This window comes from Alligator mississippiensis, chromosome 9, assembly GCF_030867095.1.
Source record: "Alligator mississippiensis isolate rAllMis1 chromosome 9, rAllMis1, whole genome shotgun sequence".
Lineage (NCBI taxonomy): Eukaryota > Metazoa > Chordata > Crocodylia > Alligatoridae > Alligator > Alligator mississippiensis.
The window spans coordinates 8236777-8262974 of NC_081832.1; the positions used below are offsets into that span (position 1 = coordinate 8236777).

Consider the following 26198-nt stretch of genomic DNA (forward strand, 5'->3'; position numbering starts at 1 on the left):
GGGCATGGGCAGGGGCTGGGAAGTACTGCCCAGCCAGGATGGTGAATGGGACTCGTCCAGACTCCACGGGATCAGCATCCCAGCACTTAAAAATGGCATCAGCAGCAGCGCTTGAACTAAAGCTCATCAAATGAGTTTTACCTCAAGCGCCACCGCCATCATTTTTAAGCACGGGGATGCTTTTAACCAGAGAGGAGCCGAGCAGTGCAAGGGTGGATGCAGGCTGCCCACTGTGGGCTCAGGGCTCTCTGGTAGCAGCGGGGGCAGCAAGTTGTGCCTCCCATTGCTGGGGCAGGGAAAGGGACGTGCGGCTGGTGTGGTCTCCCGAGGGAAAGGCAGCAAAGTGGAGAGCCCTGAGCCCACAGCGGGTAGCCCAAATCTGCCCTGTGCACAAAATGTGGGGCCCTGACCAGAAGGCATATTACATTTAAATCAGTGACATTATTAGCTACACTGGGCCAAAAAAACTGCCTACAAAACCAAACCAAATCAAACCAATAGCCAATAATGCTAATTTTCCTTTTATTGGTGCTGATCTGATATGCAACCAACATACCGGCGCACCTCTAAAAACAACTACGAGACTGTCTTCTCAAATTTAGGAATCACAATAAGTACGGAGATTTAAGGAAGAATTTATTTCATACAAAAGTACAACAAACAGTATGATAGCATGGCCGTGTGGTGAAATACATGCCAGGTGCATAATGCTGGATTCACAAAAGGCATTTTGTCACCTAGAGAAAACTGCAGCCCTGAATTAGGCACCTCATCTCCTTATACAAGGTATGGAAAAAAGTTCAGCGGCTAAGAGCAGAAGATGCAAAGCCAGGACACTAGGCAGGGCTGGAAATGCCAAGGGTTGTCTCGCCACTCAACAAGGTTATTTCTTGCCATCTACCCCAAGCTGTGGAAAGATACCACATTCTGCTTGGGAGTTGCAGCAACAAACCTTCAGCGGGGTTCAGCTGTTTCTACCACCTGTATTTTGGGAGGAGAAAGAGGCAGCAGTGGTCCTAACGTTCTGCAATAGCTTGAGTACAGCATTCATCCAAGAAGCAGGATGCCCAAACCCTGCAGGGAGATGTCCCTGGCCATTTGAGGTCCCCAGCCCAGAACCTCACCTAAAGGAAATGTTGCATTAAACACATTCCTGGAAGCACAGACCAAGCCCCCCAAAACACCACATCCCAGTCAAGGGCCCTAACCAGTAGGCTACATTCAGCTCATTCTTGGGTTCTCTCTTGCTTAGTGCAGCTTGAATTCCTTACTGAATACAGATCTAGCTTCAGCAGGCAAGGTGGAGAGTGTTCCCACTCAAACCTGCTTACAGCCAGGCAATTATGACCCTCAGGGTGGGTGAGGGATTGAATCCCCTCAGTCTAAGACAGGCATGGAAATCAGCCCCATGTTGGGCACCTAGTTGGGTGGCATGGACCAAACTGAGCTGCTGAGCATACCCAAAACAGCTAGAGCACTTTACTGGTGGGAACATTAGATGCCTGCAGAATTAGGCTGTAGCTCAGCAATTCTGAAGATCTGAATTTTGGATCTAGGCACTTAAGGAAGCACTTAAGCCCAGCCCTCAGATACCAAAGGGATGGACAAAGGACAAAAAGGTGGATGTCCAGAGGCCCCATTCTGTTCCAACTTGCACATATTTTTATACTGGCATAAATCAGATCCATAAAAATGCAAGCAGAGTCCAGAGTAAAAGAACAAATGGATACCCTTACCTATTTCTATGAAAAGGGAACATTATGAATGGTGTGCAAGAAGAAATATGAACTATTATGTTAGGTACATGTAGTTTGGAGACAGAGCCAATCTTATCAGTATGTCTGGAGAGTGTGCTAGATAGGCATGGTTGGAAAACAAGAACAGAGAAAGGAAGCTGGAATTAAAGCAAACGAAAGTAAGGTAACACCCATACAGAAAAAAAAAATACTTACAGTGTACCTCTAGCATCTCATAAAAAAATAAATCAATCAAGACACTTTCCCTCATATTTAAACAGAATCATTGTAATAAGCTGCAGTGTCCTGCCCTCTGCTGGACACTGGCATTTCAGTGCTGTTGCACTTGTGCAGTATATAAAAAGCAGCAGGCCCGTGGCTATATGACAAGACATATCACAAATGATTATATTTCTAATAGAAAAGGCTCTGTGGCCAAGTTACTGCCACACCGAGAACCATAATGATGCATTATCTGGCTGTTGAACATGTAAAATCTTAATGACCATTTTGTATTAATGTAGTCATTTGAGTTGTGATTTAAAAAGAGTATTTTATTTGCGTTTGGTGTACCCCAAACTACTTGCATCTTCTATGCTTTCATGGCCAAAGAAACACACAATGATAATATGCTGCTGCATAGATATTCACACAACAGTCATCAGCTACACTACAAATGTGTCACCAGAAATAAAAGGCTGCACGGAGTCCAAAAATCAGACCCATGCTGCTTAAGCTAAAGGCAAGTCTCTGTTAGTTATAATCAATCAATTATTACCTTCTTGTTGCTCAGAAGTGAGACAATCTGCATTCAGTCCAGCAGAACAATTGGGGTGTTCCCGCTAGCCTGGGGATAGTGGAACAGCAGGAACTTCCAAGGAGACATATTTCTGTTTGAGGAGTCTAGCACGTGTAAGCACATGCGAGTGGTCTTTCATCAGACACACTTGTAAGCACCTGCTTCAAAGTGGCCATCCAAAGCTGATGCTCTGTGCATACTAGGTTATGGGGAGGGATAACTGAAAGGTGAAAAGTCTGTTCCTTGTCTGAAAGCAAGGACCACAAAGCAGTCCACACATACACACACAAAAAGAATTAACATTAAATATTCTGCTCCCTGGTTTTGCTATGAGATTGCATTTCATGCTGTAGATACCAAAAGGTAACCAACATGTCACTCAACTCCAATTTAAAATGCCAGAATATATATGAGTCCTTATCACCACATACTGCTATTGCATACTGATCAGTACTCTCAAATACACCTGTATCGATTTTACTGATGTCAACAGAAAAAAATTGGTTTTATGCAACTATGTTATCATGATAACTGCTGACCAGAGATATTTATACACTGTGAAATAAGGGATATGAATAAGCAACTATGTTAGAACTTCTTCAAGATTTGGTTCCCCCTCCTCCCCTCCGAGTTTTAGTTCCTGTTATTAGATTTTTAATGCATTAAATCAGTACTCAGAGTATGTTTGAGTTTATACTTATGGAGATAACCACTACAGTTGGCCATGAAAAGTGGCTGTGCAAGAAAGGAACCAAGGGCAAGACAGGGGAGCTTGGTCTTTTAAGACAGGGAGGTGATGTGATGTCATTCGGACATATATCTTCTGCTCTGCCCAAGGGGTGGGAATTATGGATGGGTGGTCAGGGAAGCAAGACTAATGCCCTATTGAAATACTAATACAGCCCAGAAAGACTTAAAGCCCTTTCAGTTCCAAAAGTTGCCATATGAAGACTTTTGTAGCTGTAACAGGCTGTTTCCACAGAGAAATACACATCTCCTTCTTGGGCCACCCAAAGCCATATAGGAAAACGCAGATCAATTCCTGCCGACTCCCGTTGGCAGATGGAAACGGGTGGAGGCAGAGGTGGTCCTGTAGGGAACTGATCAGCTTGGAGAGAAAAGTTTAGGGCTGAGGTTTTTTCTATTATTCTTTGAATGATCAACGTAGCCACGTCACAGGAAAAGAGTATGTTTGTATATACTGTGCATGTACTATGCTGGGAGAAATCCAGGCCAAGTCAAAGGGCATCATGCATTATCCACATTTCAGGATTTCACACTCTACCCTTAACACTCAGTGTGCGCTCCTCAACAGGAACTGATGTTCGCGTGTCAAGTTGTTTCATATTTATTTCCAGCTCTGAAGAAGGCATTTCCTGTCTCAAGAATCCACATTCAAAACCATCTTACTGCATTCAAAAGAATATATAAAACCTAAAAAATAGCACAGAGAGAATGCACTACAAGAGGGTTACAGGAATTAAGACTGGGAAAAAGAAACCAGCCCCTATCACAAAAATTGGGCACCCGAGCTCCAAGATCCCAGGAAAGGGGACGATTAAGCATAAGCAATGCCGCCGTCTTTCAAAATAGACAGACAGTCTGGAAGAAAAATCTAACCCCAGCAAATCCATTCCTTCCCCAGCAGTGACTGACAGTCTCATAGCCCAAAGATGACAAAACAGGGTCCCTAAAAACCAGGCAGCCAGAGGAAAGTAGTCACAGAAATGGGCTCAAGGTGCCAGTTTGGGTTTATCATGAAGTGGATTGGGAACATGGACAGTTGTATATAATTACCTCAATTACATGAATAGGAAACATGCTTTCAGCTGGCCCAGGCATCAATACCAGCCTCCACAGTCAGGGGAACAGAGTCAGCTCTGCATTGTGCAGCATGAGATTATTCTAGGACAAACTCAGCCCTAACTTCAACTGAGTGAGATGGAACATGAGCCAGCGCCGATCTCCACAGACGGATGTTTCACAGGGTAGGGAGGGTGCTGTCTGGATCATTAGCAGCCAATTTCACATCTCCATTACATCCCATGCCATATGCTGGAAGATAATCTCAGTGTGCACAGGGATTTTAGTCTCAAACCCTCACAAATCTGCTTTGCAAGTCTCCATGGCTTCTCTGCTGCCACTCACTAGATAATTCACCTTGGCTATCACATCCTCCATCTTTACACCCCCTGAAGCTGATTTTCTACCACCTGACCACCTTGCTCCCTCACAACTATGCATTAGGTAAGGACACACTGTTTTCTTTCACCCCAAAGTCACCATGATGAGGACTCTCCCCCAGCTAGAGAGCCAAGTACTATCTTCATAGTGTATTTAGTCTCGGGTACCTTTGTGACAGCACAAGATGCTTGATCCTCAGCTAATGGGGCAAGAATCCCAATTCCCAAGTCACTAAAAGCTATAAAAGCAATTAAGAAATGTTATGCAGCTTAGTTTTCAATAGACTGTTCTCAGGCTTATGAGGAGGCCTTCTGTCTCCCCACCAAACCTGCCAACAGCCTGATGCCTACACTAGAGCGGTCACTTGGTCCGAGCAAGGCTCTGAAGGCTTTTGTTCATCCCCTTGTTGCAGAATGCAGGAATCTTGTTTACTCTCCCTTTTGTGGAGCCAAGCGTGTGGGTGTTGGGGGAAAGAAAAATCAGTCTATAAAATGGGAGACATTCCAGCCTTTCTGCTCACAGCCAGAGCAAGAGAGAGACGTCTCACACACAGCCTCTTTGCAAATTCTGAGAAAATTGAGGAAACCACAAGGACAGATGAGATGGCAGCTCTGTGGCCACAGCAGATAAATGTGATCTTTAGCCATTAAAAAACAATTACAAAATATTTTGAGACATGACTTAAGTGCTGCTGAAAGCTGTAACACCAACAGCCACGGAGACTCAATTAACTTAGCCACAGAGCAAGTGCAGAACAAATGCAGAACTGTAGCGTTCCTCACACAACCCCAACACGGGGTCAGCTTCAAGCTGCAGATATTCCCGGTCCCCGTGACAAGGTACAGAACTTCACTTTCCCATTCAACCCTTGAGCAATCTCTACCTTTCCTTTGCCCACAAGTTCTGAAGCTCTGATTTGCTGCTTGGAGAGCCTGGGATTTGGCCATGACCCTCATCTTTCTTTCCATTTGTGCAATTACACATTTATTGCTCACTTCAGGCCGCGGGCAGATCCTGGAGTTTGAAAAGGAAGGTGTGGGTAATGCGATCGGAGCTGCAGGGGTAGTTGCAACTGTTGCCCCCACCTCGCTGTGGGCAGACTTGGCGGCTGCTACTGTCGCAGCACAAGACTGGAGACCCTGAAGCAGATAAAAGTCCCTCACCCACTACCCCGCTTTGGGTACTCCTTCCCCTCCCATGCTCAGCAGCCCCTCTCCTCCCCCTCTCCAGCAGGGGTTGCCTCCAGTCATAGCAAGGGGGGAGACAGGCCTGCTGCTGCCAGCTGACCCAGGACAGGGGAAGCCCTGGAGCCACTCTTGCCCCCCGCCAGCCAGTAGCTGCAGTAAGCGGCAGCACAGGGAGCCAGGCTCAGCTGAGAGCGGTGGCAGCAGCCAGGTCCCTGCTTGCAACTCTTTCCTGCCCGGGGTAGGAGATCAGACTCGATGATCTATTGAGGTCCCTTCTGACCCTAACAACTGTGAAACACCTGCTCCCTGCTCGTTCCCTCTGGGTGCCCCCTGCAGACTGGACGCAGGCAGTGGAAAGAGGGACCACCTACCAAAGTTGTCTTCTCCAGCACGGCCCAAAACCCCACAAAGACATTCCTGGCAGCTGGACCTCCTGAGACAGGTCCTCCTTTCCTCATGTGCTCCCTGCCTGTTGGGGGAGGGAAGTCTGCACTCCAGAGCTCTGCCTCTGGCACGGCCACAGGACAGGTTTGGGAGTCGGACATTACAACTACAAGGATCTACAAGGAGGTGTGCGTTCCCACAGCAGAGGCCACCTCAAATGAAAACTACTCCAGTCCTGAGCTTCCACAGCTCCTTTGCTTCTCTCTGGCTAAAATGGGCAATAAATACCATTTTCCCACACCTCCATCACTTCCGTGCACATTTCAGCTGGTCAGGCTTTACACAGGTTTGGATGGTAGGCAAGAGGATTCCCTTGCCTGCCTAGCATGTCGTTGCTGCAGGCAGGGGAGGTATGTTGCCGGGTTGGACTGGATGCATCGTTCCCGGCCTTCTCAATTGCAGCAACCTTTAAATTTGCTTTCCCAACTAAAATAGGCAGCCCTGTTGCTTGATTTTAGCAGCCGAAGACAAGAATTAAACCGCATAAGTATTATGTAAAGCAATCTTTTTCTAAGTATACATTTACGGCACACAAAAGAAGTGGTTTAATTACAAACGACTGAAGGTTTTTAAACAGTCCAGATTTTTTTTCTCCCCCTTTTTTTTTTCCTAAAGTTAAGGTTTGGCAGCAGATTTTGGGTTCCATTGTGAGCCTTCTAAGCAATTCCTTGGAAAAACTTTACACTTGGTCCCAGGCAAGAAGTCAAAATCAACATTTAAAAGACATGCCCTGTATAATTTCCAGGATTCTGCAGCGTTAAGGTATACTTGTGCAGGGTGGGAGGGAAAAAGGAGGAGAACTGCTTTCTGTGATGTTTGACTTGGTGCATGAAGCCAGTCTTCAGACAAGGAAGTTTATATTTCAAATAATATTTTTAACTACATGTGGTCAAGTACATAACTTATCAGGCTACCCTGCCTTTTCCCTCCACAAAAGCAAGCCCTGTAGCCTGACTCTTAAATCTATACTTGCAATTTTTTTTGGCTTAGATCTGTGTTAGAAGCAAGGTTCCCAGATCATACAGTATAAGGTTATTAGAAGAAAACGTGCATAAGTAAGAATCTATTAAATGTTCCCTTAAATTTTAAACTAAGAAATGATTTTTTAATTGATCTTGTAAATATTTGCTTAAACAAATAACCCCATTTAAAGTCAGTTAAATGGATTGTGCGAGTAACATTACTCACAGGTGTGCCTGCAGGATTGGAGCCTCTGGCCCTGATCCAAAGCCCAGTGAACACAATTAAAGAAACCCCATGGACTTCAGTGAGCTTTAGAGAAAATGCTATCTTTGGTTATTGCCTCTGGTCTTCTGATAAAATTCCAAGTGAACTATTCACAATCCTGGAATCCCAGAGGTGCTAAAAGGACGGTCTACTTAAAACTGCCTCCAAATTTCTGCTCTAAAAGTAAGTGTTTATTAGAAGAGACAAAACAAAGTCTCTTAAAAAAAAAAAAATCACTTAATTAAAACAAAAAACACGTAAACAAAGAAAGTTTTCTGTGGTATTTGCAGTCCAATCACTGCGGCCCTCTGCTTTTGAAAAATGAAACCAAATTACACAGAGGCTAAAATGGTAGCAAAAAAGCCCCAAACTTCAAAATCTTTTGGTTTTGTCTTGATTCAAAAAATTTGAAAATGATTCTTTATGGTCATTTTTGTCATATTAAAAAGTGGGGAGAGGACAAAAAAAGGAAAAGAAATGGGGATTATGAGGCCTTGACACCCCTGTTCTATGAGGGAAGCCCTCAATAGGAGGGGAGGTGGGTTAATATTTTTTCAGAAGTTTTTTCCTTTTATAATTAAAAGCCTGTCAAGCTCAAGCAAACAAAATCAGGCTCTTACTATTGCAACTGGCTTCTCCTGCTCCCTGGTTTTCATTCTATAGAGACACTGAAGTCCCACAAATTCTGCGGTGAAATCTGAGATTTCTCATGTAGAAACCAAACGTGGAGGGGGACTCCCTGCCAACAACCTACAAACCAAAAAAATTATTTGGGAAGGGCAAGGAGAAACCTTCCCCCCCCCCATCACAAAGTGCAAGCAACCAAGCCCTCACCTTCTGTCCTCATTTCTGCCATACTTTAGTCTACTATATTCACTTCAGGGGCCACAGCTGCACTCCAGCTGCCTGCAGCTTCCTTTTGGGGCCAGAGGCAGCGTAGGGCAGGTCAGGATAGCCCTCGGACTGCTCCAGGCTACACGGGGGCCAGCGCTGGAGCAGGAGGGTGCACCGGCACCCTCTTCCTTTAGTTCGTGACTTGGTCAGCTCAAAACCAGGGTCCTCGCCCCGTTCTACAAATTTCTCCCAGCTCTATATTTTTTGGTGCAATATTTTGCGCCTCGGCATCAAAATATTTTTACCACCCCCGGACAGCAAGAGCCAGAATTCGTAGCTCCACCACGGAGCCAGAGGAGTTTACACACTCGGTGAAAGTAACTAATGAGAATACCCGGCTCCGGTGTTTGTGCAAAACTCGGCCTGTGCAAAAAAATGTAAACAGTCAGACGGGAGAAAAGGAATGAGTTTGCCTCGAGTCTCAGTTTGGTTACTGCAGTCCAAGGCAACCTAAGCATGTTATAGTCCCTGAATAACAATAACCCCATACTGATGCTCACCTTGGTTAGTTGGGTTTCCTTTAAAATATATAAATAAATAAATAAATCCCACACAACTAGATATCAAACAAGGGATGGGGAGTAAAATGCAGCTTCTCAACCCCTTAGGCTGGAACAAGTTAGTTACCCAAGTCTGCCACGGGGCAGGAGTCTCAGTTGTGAGGCCTTCTACCCTCCCTCTTTATACCACGCAGCAGTGGGAAGGGTCTGTGAAGGGGAGAAGGAATTAAATGCATGTGCTGGTCCCAGAATGGCTTGATATCAGCACCTTCCCTGCCTCATCTCTGAGCGGGTGTTGAGAGTGAAAGAGCGTGCAAGAGTATTGGAGTGCTCGGGTTATTCTTCTGTAGGCTGTTACAGGCCCAGCATAAATTCAAGTAGTCCTGAGGTTGCTCTAATTCAGGGCTGTTTAGGTCTACAAGAGGTTGAAGTGTGCGTGGCCCTCAAGCTTTCCAGCCACTGCTCCCCTTATCGCAGCCAGGGACTTGAGGCTTCCACCCCCATCAGCTTTTGCTCCCCGTTCCTGCCCCAGCAGGTTGGGGCAGTGCAGCCATTAGCACTGGGGGAGCCCATGGCAAGGTGCAGTGGGGGAGCGGAGGTGTGAGCCACCACATGCATGGTGTAGGGGGAAAAGAGAGAGAGGAGCTGCCTGTGCATGCAGTGCAGTGGCGGGGAGTGCAGTGCAGTGGTGAGGAGTGTGGTCTGTGGCTTGCACTACTGCGATCCCAGAGGGATCCAGCCCCTGGCTGCTTAGAAGCTCGACAGCCTGGCAGTAACTTATGTTGGAAGCCGAGCAAGCACCACCTCCTGTGTTCGTACCAATTTTAACGCTGTTGGACTTAAGTCCCCTTGACCACCCCATGCTCCCCTATGGGCCTACATAGTCAAGGCTGACCTGAAGCTGCTTTTGTGCAGCTGGGCTCAGCTCACATGGTGCCAGCAATGCTGAGGACCAGCAAAATATCTTCACTGCATTTCACCCTAAATATACGGTGGAACTTCCTTTACTCCCTTCTGGGACAGAGATGAACCCAAACGTATTGTATATTCTAAAAACAACTGCAACAATTAAATTGGTTCTTTTTGCCCCAGTGCTTACACTGCAAAAAAGGAGAATGGCTGAGCTACGAAAGCCACTGGAATCATCTCATCACTGTTTAAGAGATGCTTGGTGAGGTTTGAGAGAGAACTACTGGGTAGTCTCTTGTGTTTAAAGTCACTGGGCAGAAAACTTGGAATTCAGTATCTCAAATGACTCAACTCAGAAGTGTGGCTTGGAGCAGAAGTCTGCTGCTCTGTGAAACCTGGTGAGAGCTATCCTATGCTGCTATGGAAAGTTTTACAGCACCCTTCCCAAAAACACTGGAACCGACACCTAAATCCTGCAGATGATTATGCAAGCAAATGCAGAACTGACTCAAAGAAACTCCAACCAGGTTAACACCTTGAGGAATGGAACCACCCAGTCTGGACTGCAGGAAGAATGGGCAACCTCAGAAAACACCAAGAACATGACTGGCCTGATCTGAATAGCACCTGACCTCTGAGAAGTGAGATCACAAAAAAAGGAACAGCAAAACAAAGCTGCGATCAGAAGCGCCACATCATAGGAAGATCATTTTACAGAAGTGGAAAGACTTACACTTCAGACTCGACCCTTTTAGCACACAGACAACCTAGATGCATTAGAAGAATAACCTCATGCAGGGAAGCTCACAGGAGCGATGGAGAGAGGTACAGCCTCCTCTGTCAACCCAGAGACAGCTTGAGGACTGGAACAAAGCTTTCTGCTGCTGTTAGCCCAAGCTATGCTAGGGACTGCTCTGTATACCCAGAACATTATTCCCAGGCCATAGGATGTGCATCTAAAATCCCAGTTAAGTGATAATAATGGAAAGTGAATATCTAACACATGACAATCTTGACATACACAAGGCAAAATGTGGCTTTAACATGTCGGCTGGTCTTGGTCTTACCCTCAGTCACCTGAGTGGGGGCCAAACTTTTTTGCAGGTGTGCCACAAATTAAGCCCTGCATCCTTCCCAAGTGCTACTCAAATCCCAATCTGCTGCTCTGCTTTCTGCTCCCTGCTCTATACTCCCTACCTGATCTGCTGTTCTGCTTTGTTCCCTGCACTAGCTGTCATGTGCCACAGACAGAGGCTGCCCATACCTCTTGTGCCATCTGTGATCGAATACGTTCAAGTTACAACTACCAAGTGTTAGTTAACATATTAGCTAATGCTGTTACTTACACATACACCATCTTCTTGTGAAGCCATTGCACAAGGCCTGGTCTTATTTGGAGCTCGAGAGGTAGAGGTAACTCTTTTTTCCACTCCTATCTCTCAAGTGCTAATTAATGTTATATCAGACTTCAGGTCTTAGCTGCTATGATCAATGTATTTAGAGTAACGTTTCTATTACTTTATGCTATGAGAGTTTTGCTTTTATTCATAAATGCAGGTCTGAGAAATGCTGCCACGAAGAGGCTGGGAATGGATACCAGCACAATGCAGCGTAGCTCAGAGTAACAGTGAAGAGGATATTGCTGGAGTGCCCAGATACACGGTAAGTGCTCTGGTCACCAGAGCATCTGAAATTGCATTGTAAAATAAAATTATGTTTAATAGAAATTAATTACAAAAAATGCCTTTCCAGTCATGCCTGCAGGACTGCATCTCACAAACCGTGGCTTAATGGATTTGGTGATGGGTGCTGATACTTTAACTAGTGGCTCCTATCATTCCCCTTCCTCCCCCATTAAATTTCAGTGAAGCCCACCCTCCAGAAACACAGGCTAACAAATGGGAGAGGTGAGCAGGGAGACTCTTTTAGTCATTTCTTCCATCAATACAAGATATACTTCCTTATGAAAAGAACCACAGAGGGAGACAGGTTTATTATAAAACAAAACTTCTCTGAAGCAGCACTTGGCTAGGAAGCATTTGCACTTTGTCCCATACCACCCCCGCAAATCACAGCTTGAACACTGCTCAGATATTGCTGATATACTTGGAGTTGTCTTCAGGAACAATCTCTTGAAAACTAGGGGCGCTCTTTCTAGAAAATCTGGCTAATTCCAAGTGGAAGAGAGCAACTCTACAGAAACATGTTTCTGAGCTACAACTATATATCCTTTCCAGGAGGATTGATTGTGCTGTCCTGAGTGGATGGGCAGGGAGAAAGACTCCATCAGGGGCAGGGAAAATATATCACTCCACTTCCTCCACTTTTGGTCAAAATTTAACAGTCTTATCTAGAGTTTTAGCAGCTGACCCCTACTACATCACTGCTAGGGAAAGGCACAGACAAAACTTGATGCATTAGCTTAACTCCTCTATACAGGAATCCCCACCCTTCCCACTCCCCATCTAGCCAGCACCCATCCTACCCATTTAGCAATATGGAAGGGATATGGTGGGAGTGACTCCTAACACCCATTTGGGACCGCAGGCCAAGACCCACTCCTCTTTTAAATGGAGAAAGCATTCATCAGCGCCTCCTTAAATGATATGCACAGCTTGCAAAAGGCTGCTAAGGAATGGTTACTGCTGGTTTTCTTTGCAGTTGGAACTCATTAGAGGAAGTTAAAAAAAGCCGTCATTGTCCTATTTATAAAATTCTTATTGGCATGTTTCCCAAACACCTCACTGACACTAAAATTAGTAAGTCACAACTAAAATTCTCTTGTTACAATTTTCTTCAACTTCAGAAATGCAAGTGGCGCATGAATTTAAATGTCCTGTGTACTCTGATTTCAGATGCATCTTTCAGTTAAGCAGCAATTGGAGTTTTGCTCCCTTGAGGCATTACCAAGTCATGTGTTGTTTTACAATCAGTGACTGTATGTACTTGTATAAAGGCACATGCCCAGGCTGGACACAAGCATGGGCAAACTGGGTGGCTGCCTGGGGCCCAGACAGAAAGGGGACCCGAAAATGCTAGTTTAAGTATTATCTCTGGTGAAGGGGGGCCCAATACCAAAAGTCTGCCCGGGGCTGCCAGGAGTCTAGGTACTGTGCTGTACATGCCCAAAAATGACAACAGAAACATGGACCAGTATATAATCTGAAGGAACTGTGCTCTTATATAGTGATTTTCATCCACAGATTTCAAAGCACTGTATGAAGGTAAGGAAGTATCATACTCCTGGTCCCATGAGACAGAGAGAAGCTGCTCATATTTTTGTATGAATGATTATCTCTTCCTTCTTACAGCGAATACAGTGGCCACTGGACAATATTACATTTTAGGCTTGTTGCTAGAAATCTAATACAAGCAGGAGGCTAGAAGCTAAACCATTGTCTGTCTGGAAACCGTTTTAGGGCAGACTGCACTGGAACGGTGGCCAGAAGGCTGTGCAAAGGTGCCCCATTAATCCATATATGGAACTCAGTTATGCATAGAACAACTTGCTCTTTGTAGCAGAGATGTTGATAATTTTAGCTCATGCAAATACTGTGCAGCCCACCCTTTAGTTTCAAGTGCTGCAGTCAGGATTTTGTGCCACAACTTACAGCTAGCTCCTATTCCTACGAAGTGAGAGCTGAGGATGCAGAAGAGGTGCTTAGCTGTCAGCGAGGTCTGAACCTTGCATATCTCTATGAGATAAAGCCTTTTCCAGTTGAAATTAATGACAAAAATACCTACTGGCCAAGTTGCAAGAACACCAGAAAACATACCTACAGCAGCATAAAAACAATAGCTAAAATGCATTTAAAAAATAGCACATTGAGCCCAATTAAAAGCTGAAACAAACTACATACTTCAAGGGAAGGGCATTTTATTAAACCATTTCCAGGTAGACTGAAGCGTAAGATTTCGAAGCAGCAAACAAAGGACAGGCTGAAGAAGGGTCAGGGTCAGTAGTCAAATATAAAAGTTTCAAGACGCATAAGTGTAAACCAGACTCCCAGTGACTCCAGCTGGCATTGCAGAGGGTTGGCACTTCTACAAAGAAACCCAGGTCTCTCCGTGATTCTTAGAAGCTAAACAGAGAAAGGTTTGAGCCTAGTTTCCAGGTGCAATCTCCTGAAGAGTGGGAACAGCAGGGACAGTATCTTCGCTGGGGAAAATGGGCTGATGTATGGGGTGGGTGAAACAACCATCTTCCTTGCCCCACTGCTGCCCATCAGGGATCTGCTCAGGAGCCAGCCAAAAGACTGTGTGGGGAACATTTGAGGGGCCTATAGGAACCCCTACATTAAGACTAGAGATGGCAACCTTTCCTTCCAGTCCAAGAGCCCTTGCCCCAGAAGGTGAAGATGGAAGAAACATGCGTGTTGGGAGTGGTCTTCCCTGGCTGCAGGGAAACAGGTTGGGGGCTGCTACTAAATCCTGCAGTGGCTGTGAGAAGAACACCAAAAGCTTTCCCCCTTTCCCATCTCAAAGGCATGTAGAAGGTGAAGCCTAGTTAGCGCTTGCTGCCCTTGCCAATCCAGATATCAGTCCTCTCTTGTTGCTGGGCACAGGACACAAAGGGCAATGTATCTCACAGTGTCCACTGCAGAGGACCAAGAAAGACGGACTAGACTAACCAGTTACACAGGAGTGCTTTAGACGTCTTGTCACTATGCAAAATAGAAGTGCCAACTGTGCCACAGAAGGAAAGCTGTGTGCCAGTTTAGGTCTCTGGCAGAAGCCAGGGCACAGCCAGAAGCCAAACTTACTAAGTATTAACCATGTTGTATACCCACACCAACCACATTTAGTCTGCCATGCTAGTCCCTGATTAGCAACTCAGTAAAAAAAATTACAGCCTAAGTGTCACCGTTTAATTGTTACTGTGCTCAGCTGGCAATTACCCTGTGAACTTATAACTCAAGGCTATAAACAGGGATTTCCAGTACAAACAAGCTTGCATTATTACTCTGAGTCAGCCTTTCTGTCAGGCTAGTTGCTTGTATTGGAAATGAGATTTCTTTCCCCCTAAAAGAAGAACCTTATAAGATCCATAGCCTATTAATTACTTGCTTCTGATCCCAGCCAGGGCTTATTCCACACGAGCATTAGTTTCTCAAGGCAGTAACCAAAGGTGTTTTATGCTGTTCGATTAGATGTGGTCACCCTCTCCATGTTGTTATTATTGTGCCAGGGACTGAGTGAATGCTTGTTGATGCCAGGGGGTGTAATAGTCACCCATCCTTCATGATAAATGTAAGAAACAGTTAAGCTCTTTTGGAACAAGACAGCTGAAGTAATAGAAACCACCATCCAAGAGAGGCCACGTGTCAGGCTGGTCAGACTGAGCTGCATGGGCACAAAGATTTCACTGGAGGCTGAATGCAAACCCAGAGGGGCAGGTATTGCTTTGGTGGAGCTGTAGGTATGTTCATATCACAGAAACAGGCTGAAAAGGTGGCAGAAAGCCAAAGAGGACAACTTGAGAGGCACTTTTTGCACAGCGAAGAAAGCAAAGGAGAGCTCATTTAGGGAAGAGTGCCGGCTTGGAAGAGAGGGGTGGAATACTGAGCAAAGAAACTGTCCGATCTCTACAGGCTTCAGGGAAACAAGCCAACATGCATTCTTGTAATGAATTCCCTCGGGACTGTGCCAAAGAAATACCCGACTTCATCATTCATTTCTCTGAACAGGACAACCTGCAAGACCCTGAATACTGACTAACTGCTTGGATCAAAATGAGAATCTGTCATCATCACTGCTTGTCCTCTGCCAAATAAAAGGCAAATGCTGGGCCCTCATGAGACTGTTTCCAATTTGGAGCATGTCAAGGATGGGGAGTCCTGTGTTTTCTTAGTCAATCTGTTTTTGTTAACACAAAACCTGTTACCACTTCAGCGCAAGGAAAAGCTTTACCCAGGTAGCCTCCTGTAAAGATACGTCCAGTAATTTTAGATTTATATCCTACCCTATTCAAAAGTCTCAAACCTATGGCAGGCAGTGCCTTATCTCTCTCTCACTCCAAGCCATTTGCCTACTTTCACATGACTCCATTTGGTTGAACACACTCTATACTCTTTTTCTTCTTTGGCTTTTACACTTTAATCTAAAGTGAAGCAGCCTGAAAGAGTCAGTCTGTCTACACTGCAATCAGGTGCAACTGCAGCAGTCAGGCTTACAGCACAAGCATCCAAGGGTCTCAGGTGGGTTTGTGCAGCCTGTGCTACTATCATTATTGGAGCTAGCTAAAGGCCATCTCCAGTTGCAGCATAAACACATTTATAACACACCTGTTCATTAATGCTCCTTTTGTGCCTATTTTCTGCCACAAAAAGGCCGCTCTGGAGAGTCTAAGCACTATGGAAAAAAAAACCCACCCCTACCCCTTTCCCTATCCCATGACAGCTATTGCATGACCTCCCAAACTCTAGAGAGGCTTTTATCCTCAGTGTTGTATATTAGCAATCCATCTGCAATATTTGTCATCCTTGATAGCTGGAAGCACAACCTGCAAGTTGCCTGGTGCTTCCTACTTCAAAGATTGGGCTCCATCTGTCCCTCTTAGTTGCTTATAACTATGCCAAACTTTCAGCAGTCAGGTTAAAATGTTCTGTGCTGTGCTGAGTGTCTGCCCAAGATTAAAATCTCAGTTCAAATGGTGCAGTTGTTTCAAGAACTAAATTGGCAAGAGACAGAAACTATTGCATTCCCCATGCAGACTCGTATACAACATTTTCACTGAGGAACCTCCTGAAATTAAACCTATATAGCTATGTTCAGACCCTGATCACTCCATGCCCCCAATTCCCCTTCTATAAGGGGGGGGGGGGGTGACATGCTTTTGTGACATTACAGTTTGTGACACAGCCAGACCCTACAGCAATCAATGCCATAAAAAAAATCTAAGGAATTTATCAGTTCTTTATTCAGTACATAATACGGATATTGTGTTGTAAATAGGGCATGGGATAGTACGTTTTATGGTGAGAATAAAGAAAAAAAAATGAAAAGCTCTCACATATTGAATGGAGTAGGAGTCGAGGGGGGGGGTATTAAAATACTATGTGGCCATATAACTAAACACTGTGTTGTAGCATGACTAAAGGCTATGCTTGCTTGCAAATACATAGAAGGGTAAATTATGGTTACACAAGCAACTTTAATTCTGGCATTTCCTAACTTTTAAGTGCTCGATTTGGTAACCTTAATGTATTATATTATCCCACAAACCCCACTCCCAAAACTCCCACAAACCCCCTTTAAGTCAGTCCCAGTCCGTATGCACATATTTGTACCAGTGTAGTTATTTCAGCTGGGGGGGGTGGCTCGGTAAGATTTTCTACTGAAATAGTCATAGTGGTACAGACTGTGAAGTAGGTGTTCATATACCAGTAAGAACACCACTTTTATACCAGCATAGCTCGTTCCCCTTCTGGTATGAAAATAAACTATACAAATACATAAGTTAACATAATTGTCCTCCTGGGGCTCGAGACTGAATATAGAAATTAACTATACAATGGCTAAACTAAAGGTGGTCAAACTTCTGTGTTTAGATAAAGCCTCAAAGACTTGTCATATTTGTCTTAGAGTCTAGGTTTCTGTGATGGAACAAGCACAGTAAGACAGCATTTATGCCCAAATGCAGACCAGAGGTCACCAAATTATGGGCGGCTGGATTTGGCCCCAGATGGCAGTCTGTGGCAGCTGAGGCTGGGGGAATAAATGGTAAGGTAAGTGATAGCAGCAGCTGAGTTGGAAGCAGTGGTGGCCCATTGCAAGGCTGAGCCATATTCATTCAACTCACTGTTGATAAAAGCCTGCCAACCCAGGAGCTAGACTAACATTTTCTGATTGAACAGTCCTGTAGTGAAAAATGTTGGTGCAACACATTTTTCAGAATTCTTGTCCTCATTTAAAATTGGATATTTTATCAAAACAATTCCATTGAGGTTGAAGCACTTTATTTCAAACTTTTATTTATATTTTATAAATTGTGTCAATATTAAAAAGTCTAAGTGATAGAGACAAAAAAAAAAAAAAAAAGGAACCGTTTGGACCATATAAGTGACATTATCAAAATATTCCTTTTTAGTACTGCTGAAATGATTTTTTTTTTTAAAGGGGAAATTTGGAAAAGTCACAACTCCATTCCGATATGCAGTGGGAGGAAGTTCTGAAAAATATCAGCATTTCCCACAGAACGGAAATTCCAAGTTTTGAGTAGTTCCACATTCGGCATGCAACTACCCCTCTTCCACCTATCATCTCCCCTACACCTTGCTCGCCCCACTCAGACAACCCGTTCACTCTCAATATGTACAAACCAAAACAACTCAAAAATATTATCCTGCAATACACAATATTAACTCTGAGCTTCCAGGGTTACATATTTAATGTAATGAGAGTTACAACTTTAAATGTTATAACTGCATAAGCCATCCAGTGCACTGGAAAGATGAATAAAACTGGTTGCATACTAGAAATTTCTTTCCTTATCACAAGGAATGTTTTAGGATACCTTTTATTGGACCAACTTCATGGTTGGAATGAAGTTAGACAAGCTTTCAAATGCAAGACATTTTTCATTGCTTCATCAGGTGACCTGGTGAAGAACATTTTATTTTTGAAAGCACAGTTTTTGGACCATCCTGGTTACGACATCATTCTAACACGACCGTTTCCTTATCGCAGGCAGAAGGCAGGGCAGGTTGACTCCTTAGCAACTAACTGTTTCAGAGATGCATGAATTTTTGTAGGCAACAGCTTAGGACTGAAATATGCTCTACTGGGAAATTGAGGAACCACCTCCTCAGGGTTCTGTACAGCAAACAGGAACAAATTAGCACGAGCTAGCAGACAGATGATCATATGGAACAACTTGGACATAACAGCCAGGTTTGTTTTTATATTTATTTTTTGCCTGACTTCAGACGAACATGGTCAACCACCTTTATCTTTCCTTATCAACTTCTAGTATATAAAAAATGACCTTCAAAATGATCAGGTGTAAAAATCCCAGCCCCACTAAAGTAGAGAAACTTCCATGGACTTCAAGGGGATCAGGATTTCACCCTAGGTGTATACGATACACATATACATATCATATACGTATGATCCAGACCATACATTTATTGAATCGTGCACATTCAAACTATTTTTTGCGTGCATTCGTTCTGTGCTAGAGCACAAATAAGTGGGCGAGACTAAATGTTGTAGTTCCCAGTGTGATTTTCAGTTCCACTGCAGTAACAACAAGCATGGTTCAGTTTTGCACGAGTCCATTATAGGGCTCAAACTGCCGAGGTAAGAAGTAGGTTAGTGAATGGACATTTAAAATTGCCTCAGCTTACAGTTCCTTTGCTTTTTAGTATTTGCACTGGGGTAGGACCCTATGTCCCAATCTTAACTAATGTGAACAAAAGGTTTTATGGGAAAGTTTGCTAGTGTTTAAAATAATTTCTCTCCAAGATTTGGGGGCTTAAAACCTACAGCCAGAGACCATCTGACACTGGAGAGTGGGGCAAACTGGGAAAAGAGCTGATCAAAATACACAACACAGCCTCCATTTAACCCTTGGCAGCCCAAGAGAAGCAGCTTTACCCAACTCTCCTGTTTCCCTTGATGCTCAACATTTGTCATGTGCAGAGGCAGAAGTGTGGTAGCCTGAAAGGTCATAAGCATCAAAATGATAAAGTGGGAGCAGGAGTTAGAGCTTTCATTACTGGAACTGTATAAAGTTTTAAACAGAGCAGGTATCATGGTCTCAGTGGGTCCTCTGTGTCCTTAGCCCTTCATCCTGTCTCGTTCTATTCTTAAGACTGTCATCAGATCCTCCCTTACTTTCAGTCCCAGCCAGGCAATAGTAGCCTCCTCTTCCTGCTGTCCCTTAACCACTGTCCTACCTTCATTGCCTTACCCAATCTGCTTGTAAGCTACAAGCATCTCAGGTTTACACCTATAGCAATAATGCATGGAAATAGGGATAACACACACACACAGAGCTAAAAAACCCCACAACATTGCTGTAGTTTTACAAGTACAAATTTGGCTAGAGTGGTACAAGAAATGGGGCTGCAGAGAGCAGCTGAAGGGAAACCATTTGATTGGAGGACCACTGTTGAAAGGTAGGACAATGGTCCCTGGCAGACATTACATTTGTTGCATGTTATATGCCAGGGTTGCACAATAAATGATAACATGCCAGACATTTAACCAGTTTAACTCAGGTACAAAAGTATCTGCCAAATGTTTTGTTTAGACAGAAAAGATTAATGCCTTAGCTGCAAACAATGAGAGTTTTACTGCTTTAAGTTACACCCCCCAGTTAGAGATACAATTGGACACATGCAGTCATAAAGGTGCTTACATAGTTGTAGCTTATTCCTGTGAACTGGACCAACATTAGTGACTGCTGCTACAGCTATGGTACTTAAAAAACAACTAAACAACTCCCCTCCAAAAAAAGTCTCACCCCTAACTGAACTAAAATCTATGCCTGTCATGCCTCTCTCCCTGCATAAAGTTTACCTTTGAACAGACTTAATTGCCATATTGGTCACATTAGCTAAAAGTTTCAGCTAATATGATCAACAGTGAAATCACGGACATACAGGCCGGATCTGTAATTATATCCACGGTAGGGGTGCAGCCCAGGTGTCTGAACCTACCAGCATGGATTCTGTTGAAGAACTGGGGCTCTGAAATTGTAATCTTTTCTTTGTGTTTCAGATTTGATAGCCTTAATGAGATGAATGATGCAGTTTCTCTCTCTCAAAACTCACTGTCCCAGGCGGCTTCCTTCACTTCTACGCAGGCTCCAACCAGACTCATCTCATAAAAGAAACATTTGGATTCTAGCATACCTGTTCAATAGCAAATGTTGGTTAGTGAAAATATCTGTCAAAAACTGTCAGGTTCAGGCCTAACAGAGTTCACTGAAGTCAATGGAAAGGCAGTCAGGAAGCATTGGAGGAAATCAACAGATAAAAAATGGTTTTGAATAAGGACCTAATCCCACACTTCAGAAGGTGCGGCCAGACCACTGCCTATTGCAAACTACTGCATTATACGGGTCCATATGGAAACATTAGGACTCAAATACACTTTAAATGCTGCAACCTCGAGCCAGCTAAGTCCAACTGTGACAATTTCAGCAGGCAGGAAACTTGTGCGCTAAAAGAGGTGACCAGTAAGTTACATTCACCAAATATTTCAGAGCAGTCTATTTAAAAATAGTTACTCTTCAGTAATTAACAAACTTACTTGCAAAAAAAACAAAACCAAGACTCCAGAAAAACCCACTGTCCTCAGAGACTGTCTCTTTCTCATTCTCAAACTATGGCCTTGACTGTACGAGTCACGTTACAAAGATGCGAGAGCCCCATTTTACCACAGACTTGTGCACACAGCATCTCGGTAACACAGTACATCATGGCATCAACAACGTACTTCCTAAAACAAAAATTAAATGAATGATAGGAAATGTATATATTTTTAAAAAATATATATAATATATATTATATTAATATACACGGTTATTTCCCCTCGGCTTTCAGAAATGAACTATGTATGTATACACACACACACACACACATATACATACACACAATTATTTCCCTCAGCCTTCTAAAATGACACATACACGTGTGTATGGACTTATGCATACACATACACACAATTACTTCCCTCAGCTTTCAAAAATGAACTATGCATGTATGTATACGTGCACACACACACAACATTATTTCCCCTCAGCTTTACAAACTGAGACATAGACATGTATGTATGTACGTATGTACACACACACACAATTATTATCCTTTAGCTTTCAAAAATGACACACAGACATGTGTGTATGTATGTACACACACACACACACACACACACACACACACACAATTATTTCCCTTGGTTTTCCAAAATGAACTAGGCGTGTATGTATGCATACACACACACAATTATCTCCCCTCAGCTTTCAAAAATGACACAGATGTGTGTGTACGTAAGTATACACAGACGTATGCCTATAAACACACACACACACACACACACACACACACACACACACACACAATTACTTCCCTCAGCTTTCAAAAATGAACTATGCATGTGCGTATAGACATATGTATACACACACAGAGTTATTTCCCTGTGCTTTCACCAGAGAGAGCTCGAGAGATACAATGATACAGAGAGAGACGAGGAGAGAGATACAATGATACAGCGGTAGAGATACATTTCCCTCTCGCTGCTTCCGAGGCGGAGTCCCGGCGCCCCGCGCTCAGCCCAGCCCAGCCCAGCCCGGCGCGGCGCGGCGCGGTGCCCAGACGCGGGCGCCCCCCGGCAGAGGCGGCGGCGGCACGTGGCGGCCGGGCGCTGCCAAGGGCACCGCGGTGTCGCCCCGAGGAGCGGCGCGAGGGCCCGGCCCGGCCCGGCCCGCCGACACCTGCCGGGAGCTCCCGGCCTGGCTTGCCGGCTCCAGCCGGGCGCAGCATCAGCGGCCGCCCCGGCCCCGGCCCCGGCCCCGGCCCCGCTCGCCCTCCGGCTCCGGCTCACCCAGCAGCAGCAGCCGGTGCGTCTGCTTGTACTCGCGCTTCTCGGCTTTCAGCGTCTTGTCGATGCTCTTGCTCCGCTTCTTGTCCGCCTTCTCCTTGGCCACCAGGTCCTGCCGCAGCCGCTGGACCACCTGCGGGTCCGGCCGCTCGGGCGCCCCGCCGGGCTCCGCGTCGCCCCCGCAGCCCAGCGCCGGGTGGGCGCCCAGCAGCCGCGAGCGCAGGCTGTAGCACAGCCCCATGCTGCCGGAGCCGAGCCGGAGCGGCGAGCCGCGGGCCGGGCTGGGCCGGGCGGGGGCCGCTCCCTGCGGCCGCTTAAGGTGGACCGCCCCCCCCTCCCATCTTCCTTATTTGGGGGGTTTCCTGCCAAAATAGAAGAGAGACACGTGACCGGGAGGCGTTACCGTATTTTCCCGAAACCCGACGCGAGCGGGGGGGGTGCCCCCCCCGTGGACTTTTTTGGTGATGCTTTAATTAGGCTGCTATGCATTCAAGTGCACGTGTAGAAGCGCCCCCTGCGTCTAGGGGCAATAGGCAGCCGTTCAGGCTGGCTGCGCCAGTGCATTGCCGTAGCATTGAAGTTCAGTGCCTGGGGCAAAGCCCGCTGATCCGGGGTGCACATGCTTGCCTGGGAGTGCGTGCAGCAGGGGAAGCCGCCCTCCCCCAATCCCCACCCCCCACCCAAACAAGTCATTCATGGCTCCGTCCTGCACCCTGCCCCAGCTGGCACCGCTTTGTTTCGGTGTCTGGGGTGGTCGCTTTGCCCTCCCGCCCCTTGCTATGGCACTGGGTGAGCCCCTCAGATGGGCTCCCCAGTGCCAAGGGGCATGGGTGGCCTGTGTGTCAACAAAGGGAGGCAGGGTGTGGGCTAGCCGAGGTGCCTGCCTGTCTCTGCAGTGCATTGTTCGCTGTTCCTGGGGAGCTTATGCAGGCCACGTTATGCTGCCCCCCTGCAGCCCTTTCCTGGCCCTGGCCCCACAACCCCAACCACATCTTCATCATCAAAAGACAAGCCCTCATCATTAACCTGCCACAGCCCCTGCAGAGGACAGGCCGGACACCCTCGTGGCTGAACCCCGGCACAGAGATTCTTTCCAGCAAGGCTGCTAAACCTTTGCTGCCCTTGGCCAGTTGTCCTGCTTCCCTATTCTCACCCTGCTGGCACTGCACAAATGCCCCCTGCCGCTGGAGGGCTTGGTCCCAGGATGGGAGGCTCTGATAAGGGTGCAACCAGGAGGTCCCACCTGTTTTACACTGGTCCATCTGGACCCTTCCCTCATGTCAGGGATCTCACTAAAGAATGGCATTGAATTGGAAGAGCTAAAGACTCTGCACTGGGATCAGTTAATCCAGGAGGTTCGTTATCCAGTGCAAGTTAATTTACTCTCTGCGGGCCCTAGAAGGTTGGCTGTTCATTTGTCCCCACACCCATTTCTCATTGATTTTTGGTAACATCGTCCATGTGCCAGGCACTTTACAAACATAAAAGAAAGAAAAGACTAGTGAGACATTGCTGTAATGCCTGGTGCGTGAATAATGCAGGGGAGTGTTGTTGCCCTCGAACAAAACTGTTGTTCCCATCAAAGAGTCGCTATATGCTTCTGCAAACACTTCTGCACCTGAGTGGCTTTATGCATTCACCTGTGCAACCAGTGGGAGACTTGGAACGTATTTTGTGTAGGATTTCAGGGGAAAAATAGCAGTGAAGAGCTGGATTGAGACTTTGCTGGGAGCCTTGCATAATGGAGTGCCATGTTGTTGCACTACCCCCAAAAACTGCACAGAAAGCAATGTGATTCAAATGTTCCTCTCTCTCTTAATTCCTCCTCAACAATGGTGTTGCAATGCGTTGTATCAGCCCACTGCTACAACAGCATGCTTCCTGCTTTGTGCCCAGCTAACTCAACCATTAGACCCAGGCGGGGGTGGGGGAGGAAGAGCCAGGACTTCATCAGCTTGTCCCCTGTGCCATCCATCTCTAACCCCATCCTGTCCATTTGTTTGCAGGGGTGGGCTGTGGCCCTATGAACTAGCTTTGTCCTCTTTTCTGGACAATTCATCTATGCAACCTCTCTATGATCACATGAGGAAAGGAGCATTATCTTGCACTCTCTTACTCCCCTCTACATGGAGATGTTATTAATCAGCCCTCAGGAAATAGGAGAGTGTAACCATAAAACCATAAAAATCGGTTCACACGGGTAGATATAATACTAAAATCTAACTATTTTTTTACAAATGAAAGGAGTTAGATTTAAATATTATCCCCAACCTTGCGACCCTCTGTCAATTTTTTGGCAGATTAACTTTCAAATGAGCAAAGTTCCTTTCAAACTACTGAGGAAGGTGTGGCGATTCCAATATCTGGTTTCATTTTATTTTTACTTGTGCTTTTAGTGAACTTTTTCGTTCTTGACAGACTCACTTTTGGGCCTCGGTAATGGGAGAGCTGGTCTTCTCATTGAATTGCCATTCCTTGGTAGGGAAAAGAAAATAAATGTTACACAATTTAAAACTTATTAATAGCACTTTTAAGCAAAACCAAACCCCACTATAAACCAGTTTGGGAGACTTTCTGGAATCCCTTCAGAGCCTAAATGCATAGCTCTAATCCAGACTGGTTTTCTTCCCCTTCCCTTCCTTTTGTCCATCTTTAAATTTCAGACCTGAGCTGCATGTGCTTGCAGTGTCCCCTTGGTAACTTCTCAAGGGGTTGGTATTACCAGGAGTAGGATAAAGGTGGATTCAAAACCAAACCACAAAAGTATTTGGAACCCCAAAGCAGATGTCCCAAATGTTTTTTTATTAGGAGGATGTTGCACCTTTCAAAGACAAGCTTACTTCCATTTGACATGTTTTCTCACTTTTGGTACAGGAAGTAATTTGTGGCCAGTTTCTGTTCTTTTTACTTGTGACAAGTAACAGTGTCCCACAACCAGTCCTACTGCAGTTAGTGGGACTACATGTACCCCACTCAAGATGAGGAAAGAGCCTGACCCTTTGTAATTTATTTCCTTTCATGATAACACCTCTACTACGCAATGGTCAAGCTACCTATGCATTCCTTTGCTGCCCGGTTCTTACAGTGACTGGTGCCTTGGAGACAGCGCTACAGATTAGGTAGCCATGCAGATTATCATACATCAGAAAATGTAACCTCAAATATGCAGCTCTGACCCCTAGATTTCAGAAGCAGTTATTTTATGCTCCAGGATTGAATCAGTCCTACATTTTATTACTGAGGTGTCTGCACAACTCATATTCTGTGGTCTTCATTGTGGTGCTTTTCCCTTCACAACTGAGCTTTTGTCCATCTGATAGGTGTACTCCAGAGAAGAAAATATAGTATGCCAAGGGAATATAAAGGTCAGGCTAGAGTATTATTAATAGCCTTTTTTCTCCCATCTTGTGGCTTTTGGAGAGGTATTAAAACAAGAGTAAGGTTATATTTAGAGCTCAGGCAATTCTCTAAGGCACACTATGTTATGGCAATCAGTGCGCTGCTTGCAAGAGGAACAAGAGCCCTTAACTATCTATAAGGGGAAAAAAGGAAGAAGGAAAGGCATCAAACAGAAGGGAGCATTCAGCCTAAGAACTGGCTCCCCAGGGCTTCAGAGGGACAAATGTTTTCTGCTTTGTGTGATGCCCGACAATGAGACTTTGAAGTGTTAGGAATAGTTCAGTTTGGTGTAATTAACATTCGGAAATCTTTCTGATGCCGGTTACCTCTTTCCAGATGTGTACGACAACTCCCTTTAGTGGTGGGCTTC

The 26198-nt window shown here is 45.2% G+C and overlaps 1 protein-coding gene across 1 annotated transcript in view; it reads right to left on the bottom strand.

Moving 5' to 3' along the window:
• Positions 1–22693, bottom strand: part of GNAS (GNAS complex locus) — a 211838-nt gene extending 189145 nt beyond the window's left edge. Inside the window, exon 1 of the mRNA XM_059713228.1 lies at positions 22433–22693. Coding sequence (XP_059569211.1) covers positions 22433–22670 — 238 coding nt within the window. The 5' untranslated portion in view covers positions 22671–22693. The remainder of the gene's footprint in view (positions 1–22432) is intronic.
• Between the last annotated feature and the right edge of the window lie 3505 nt (positions 22694–26198).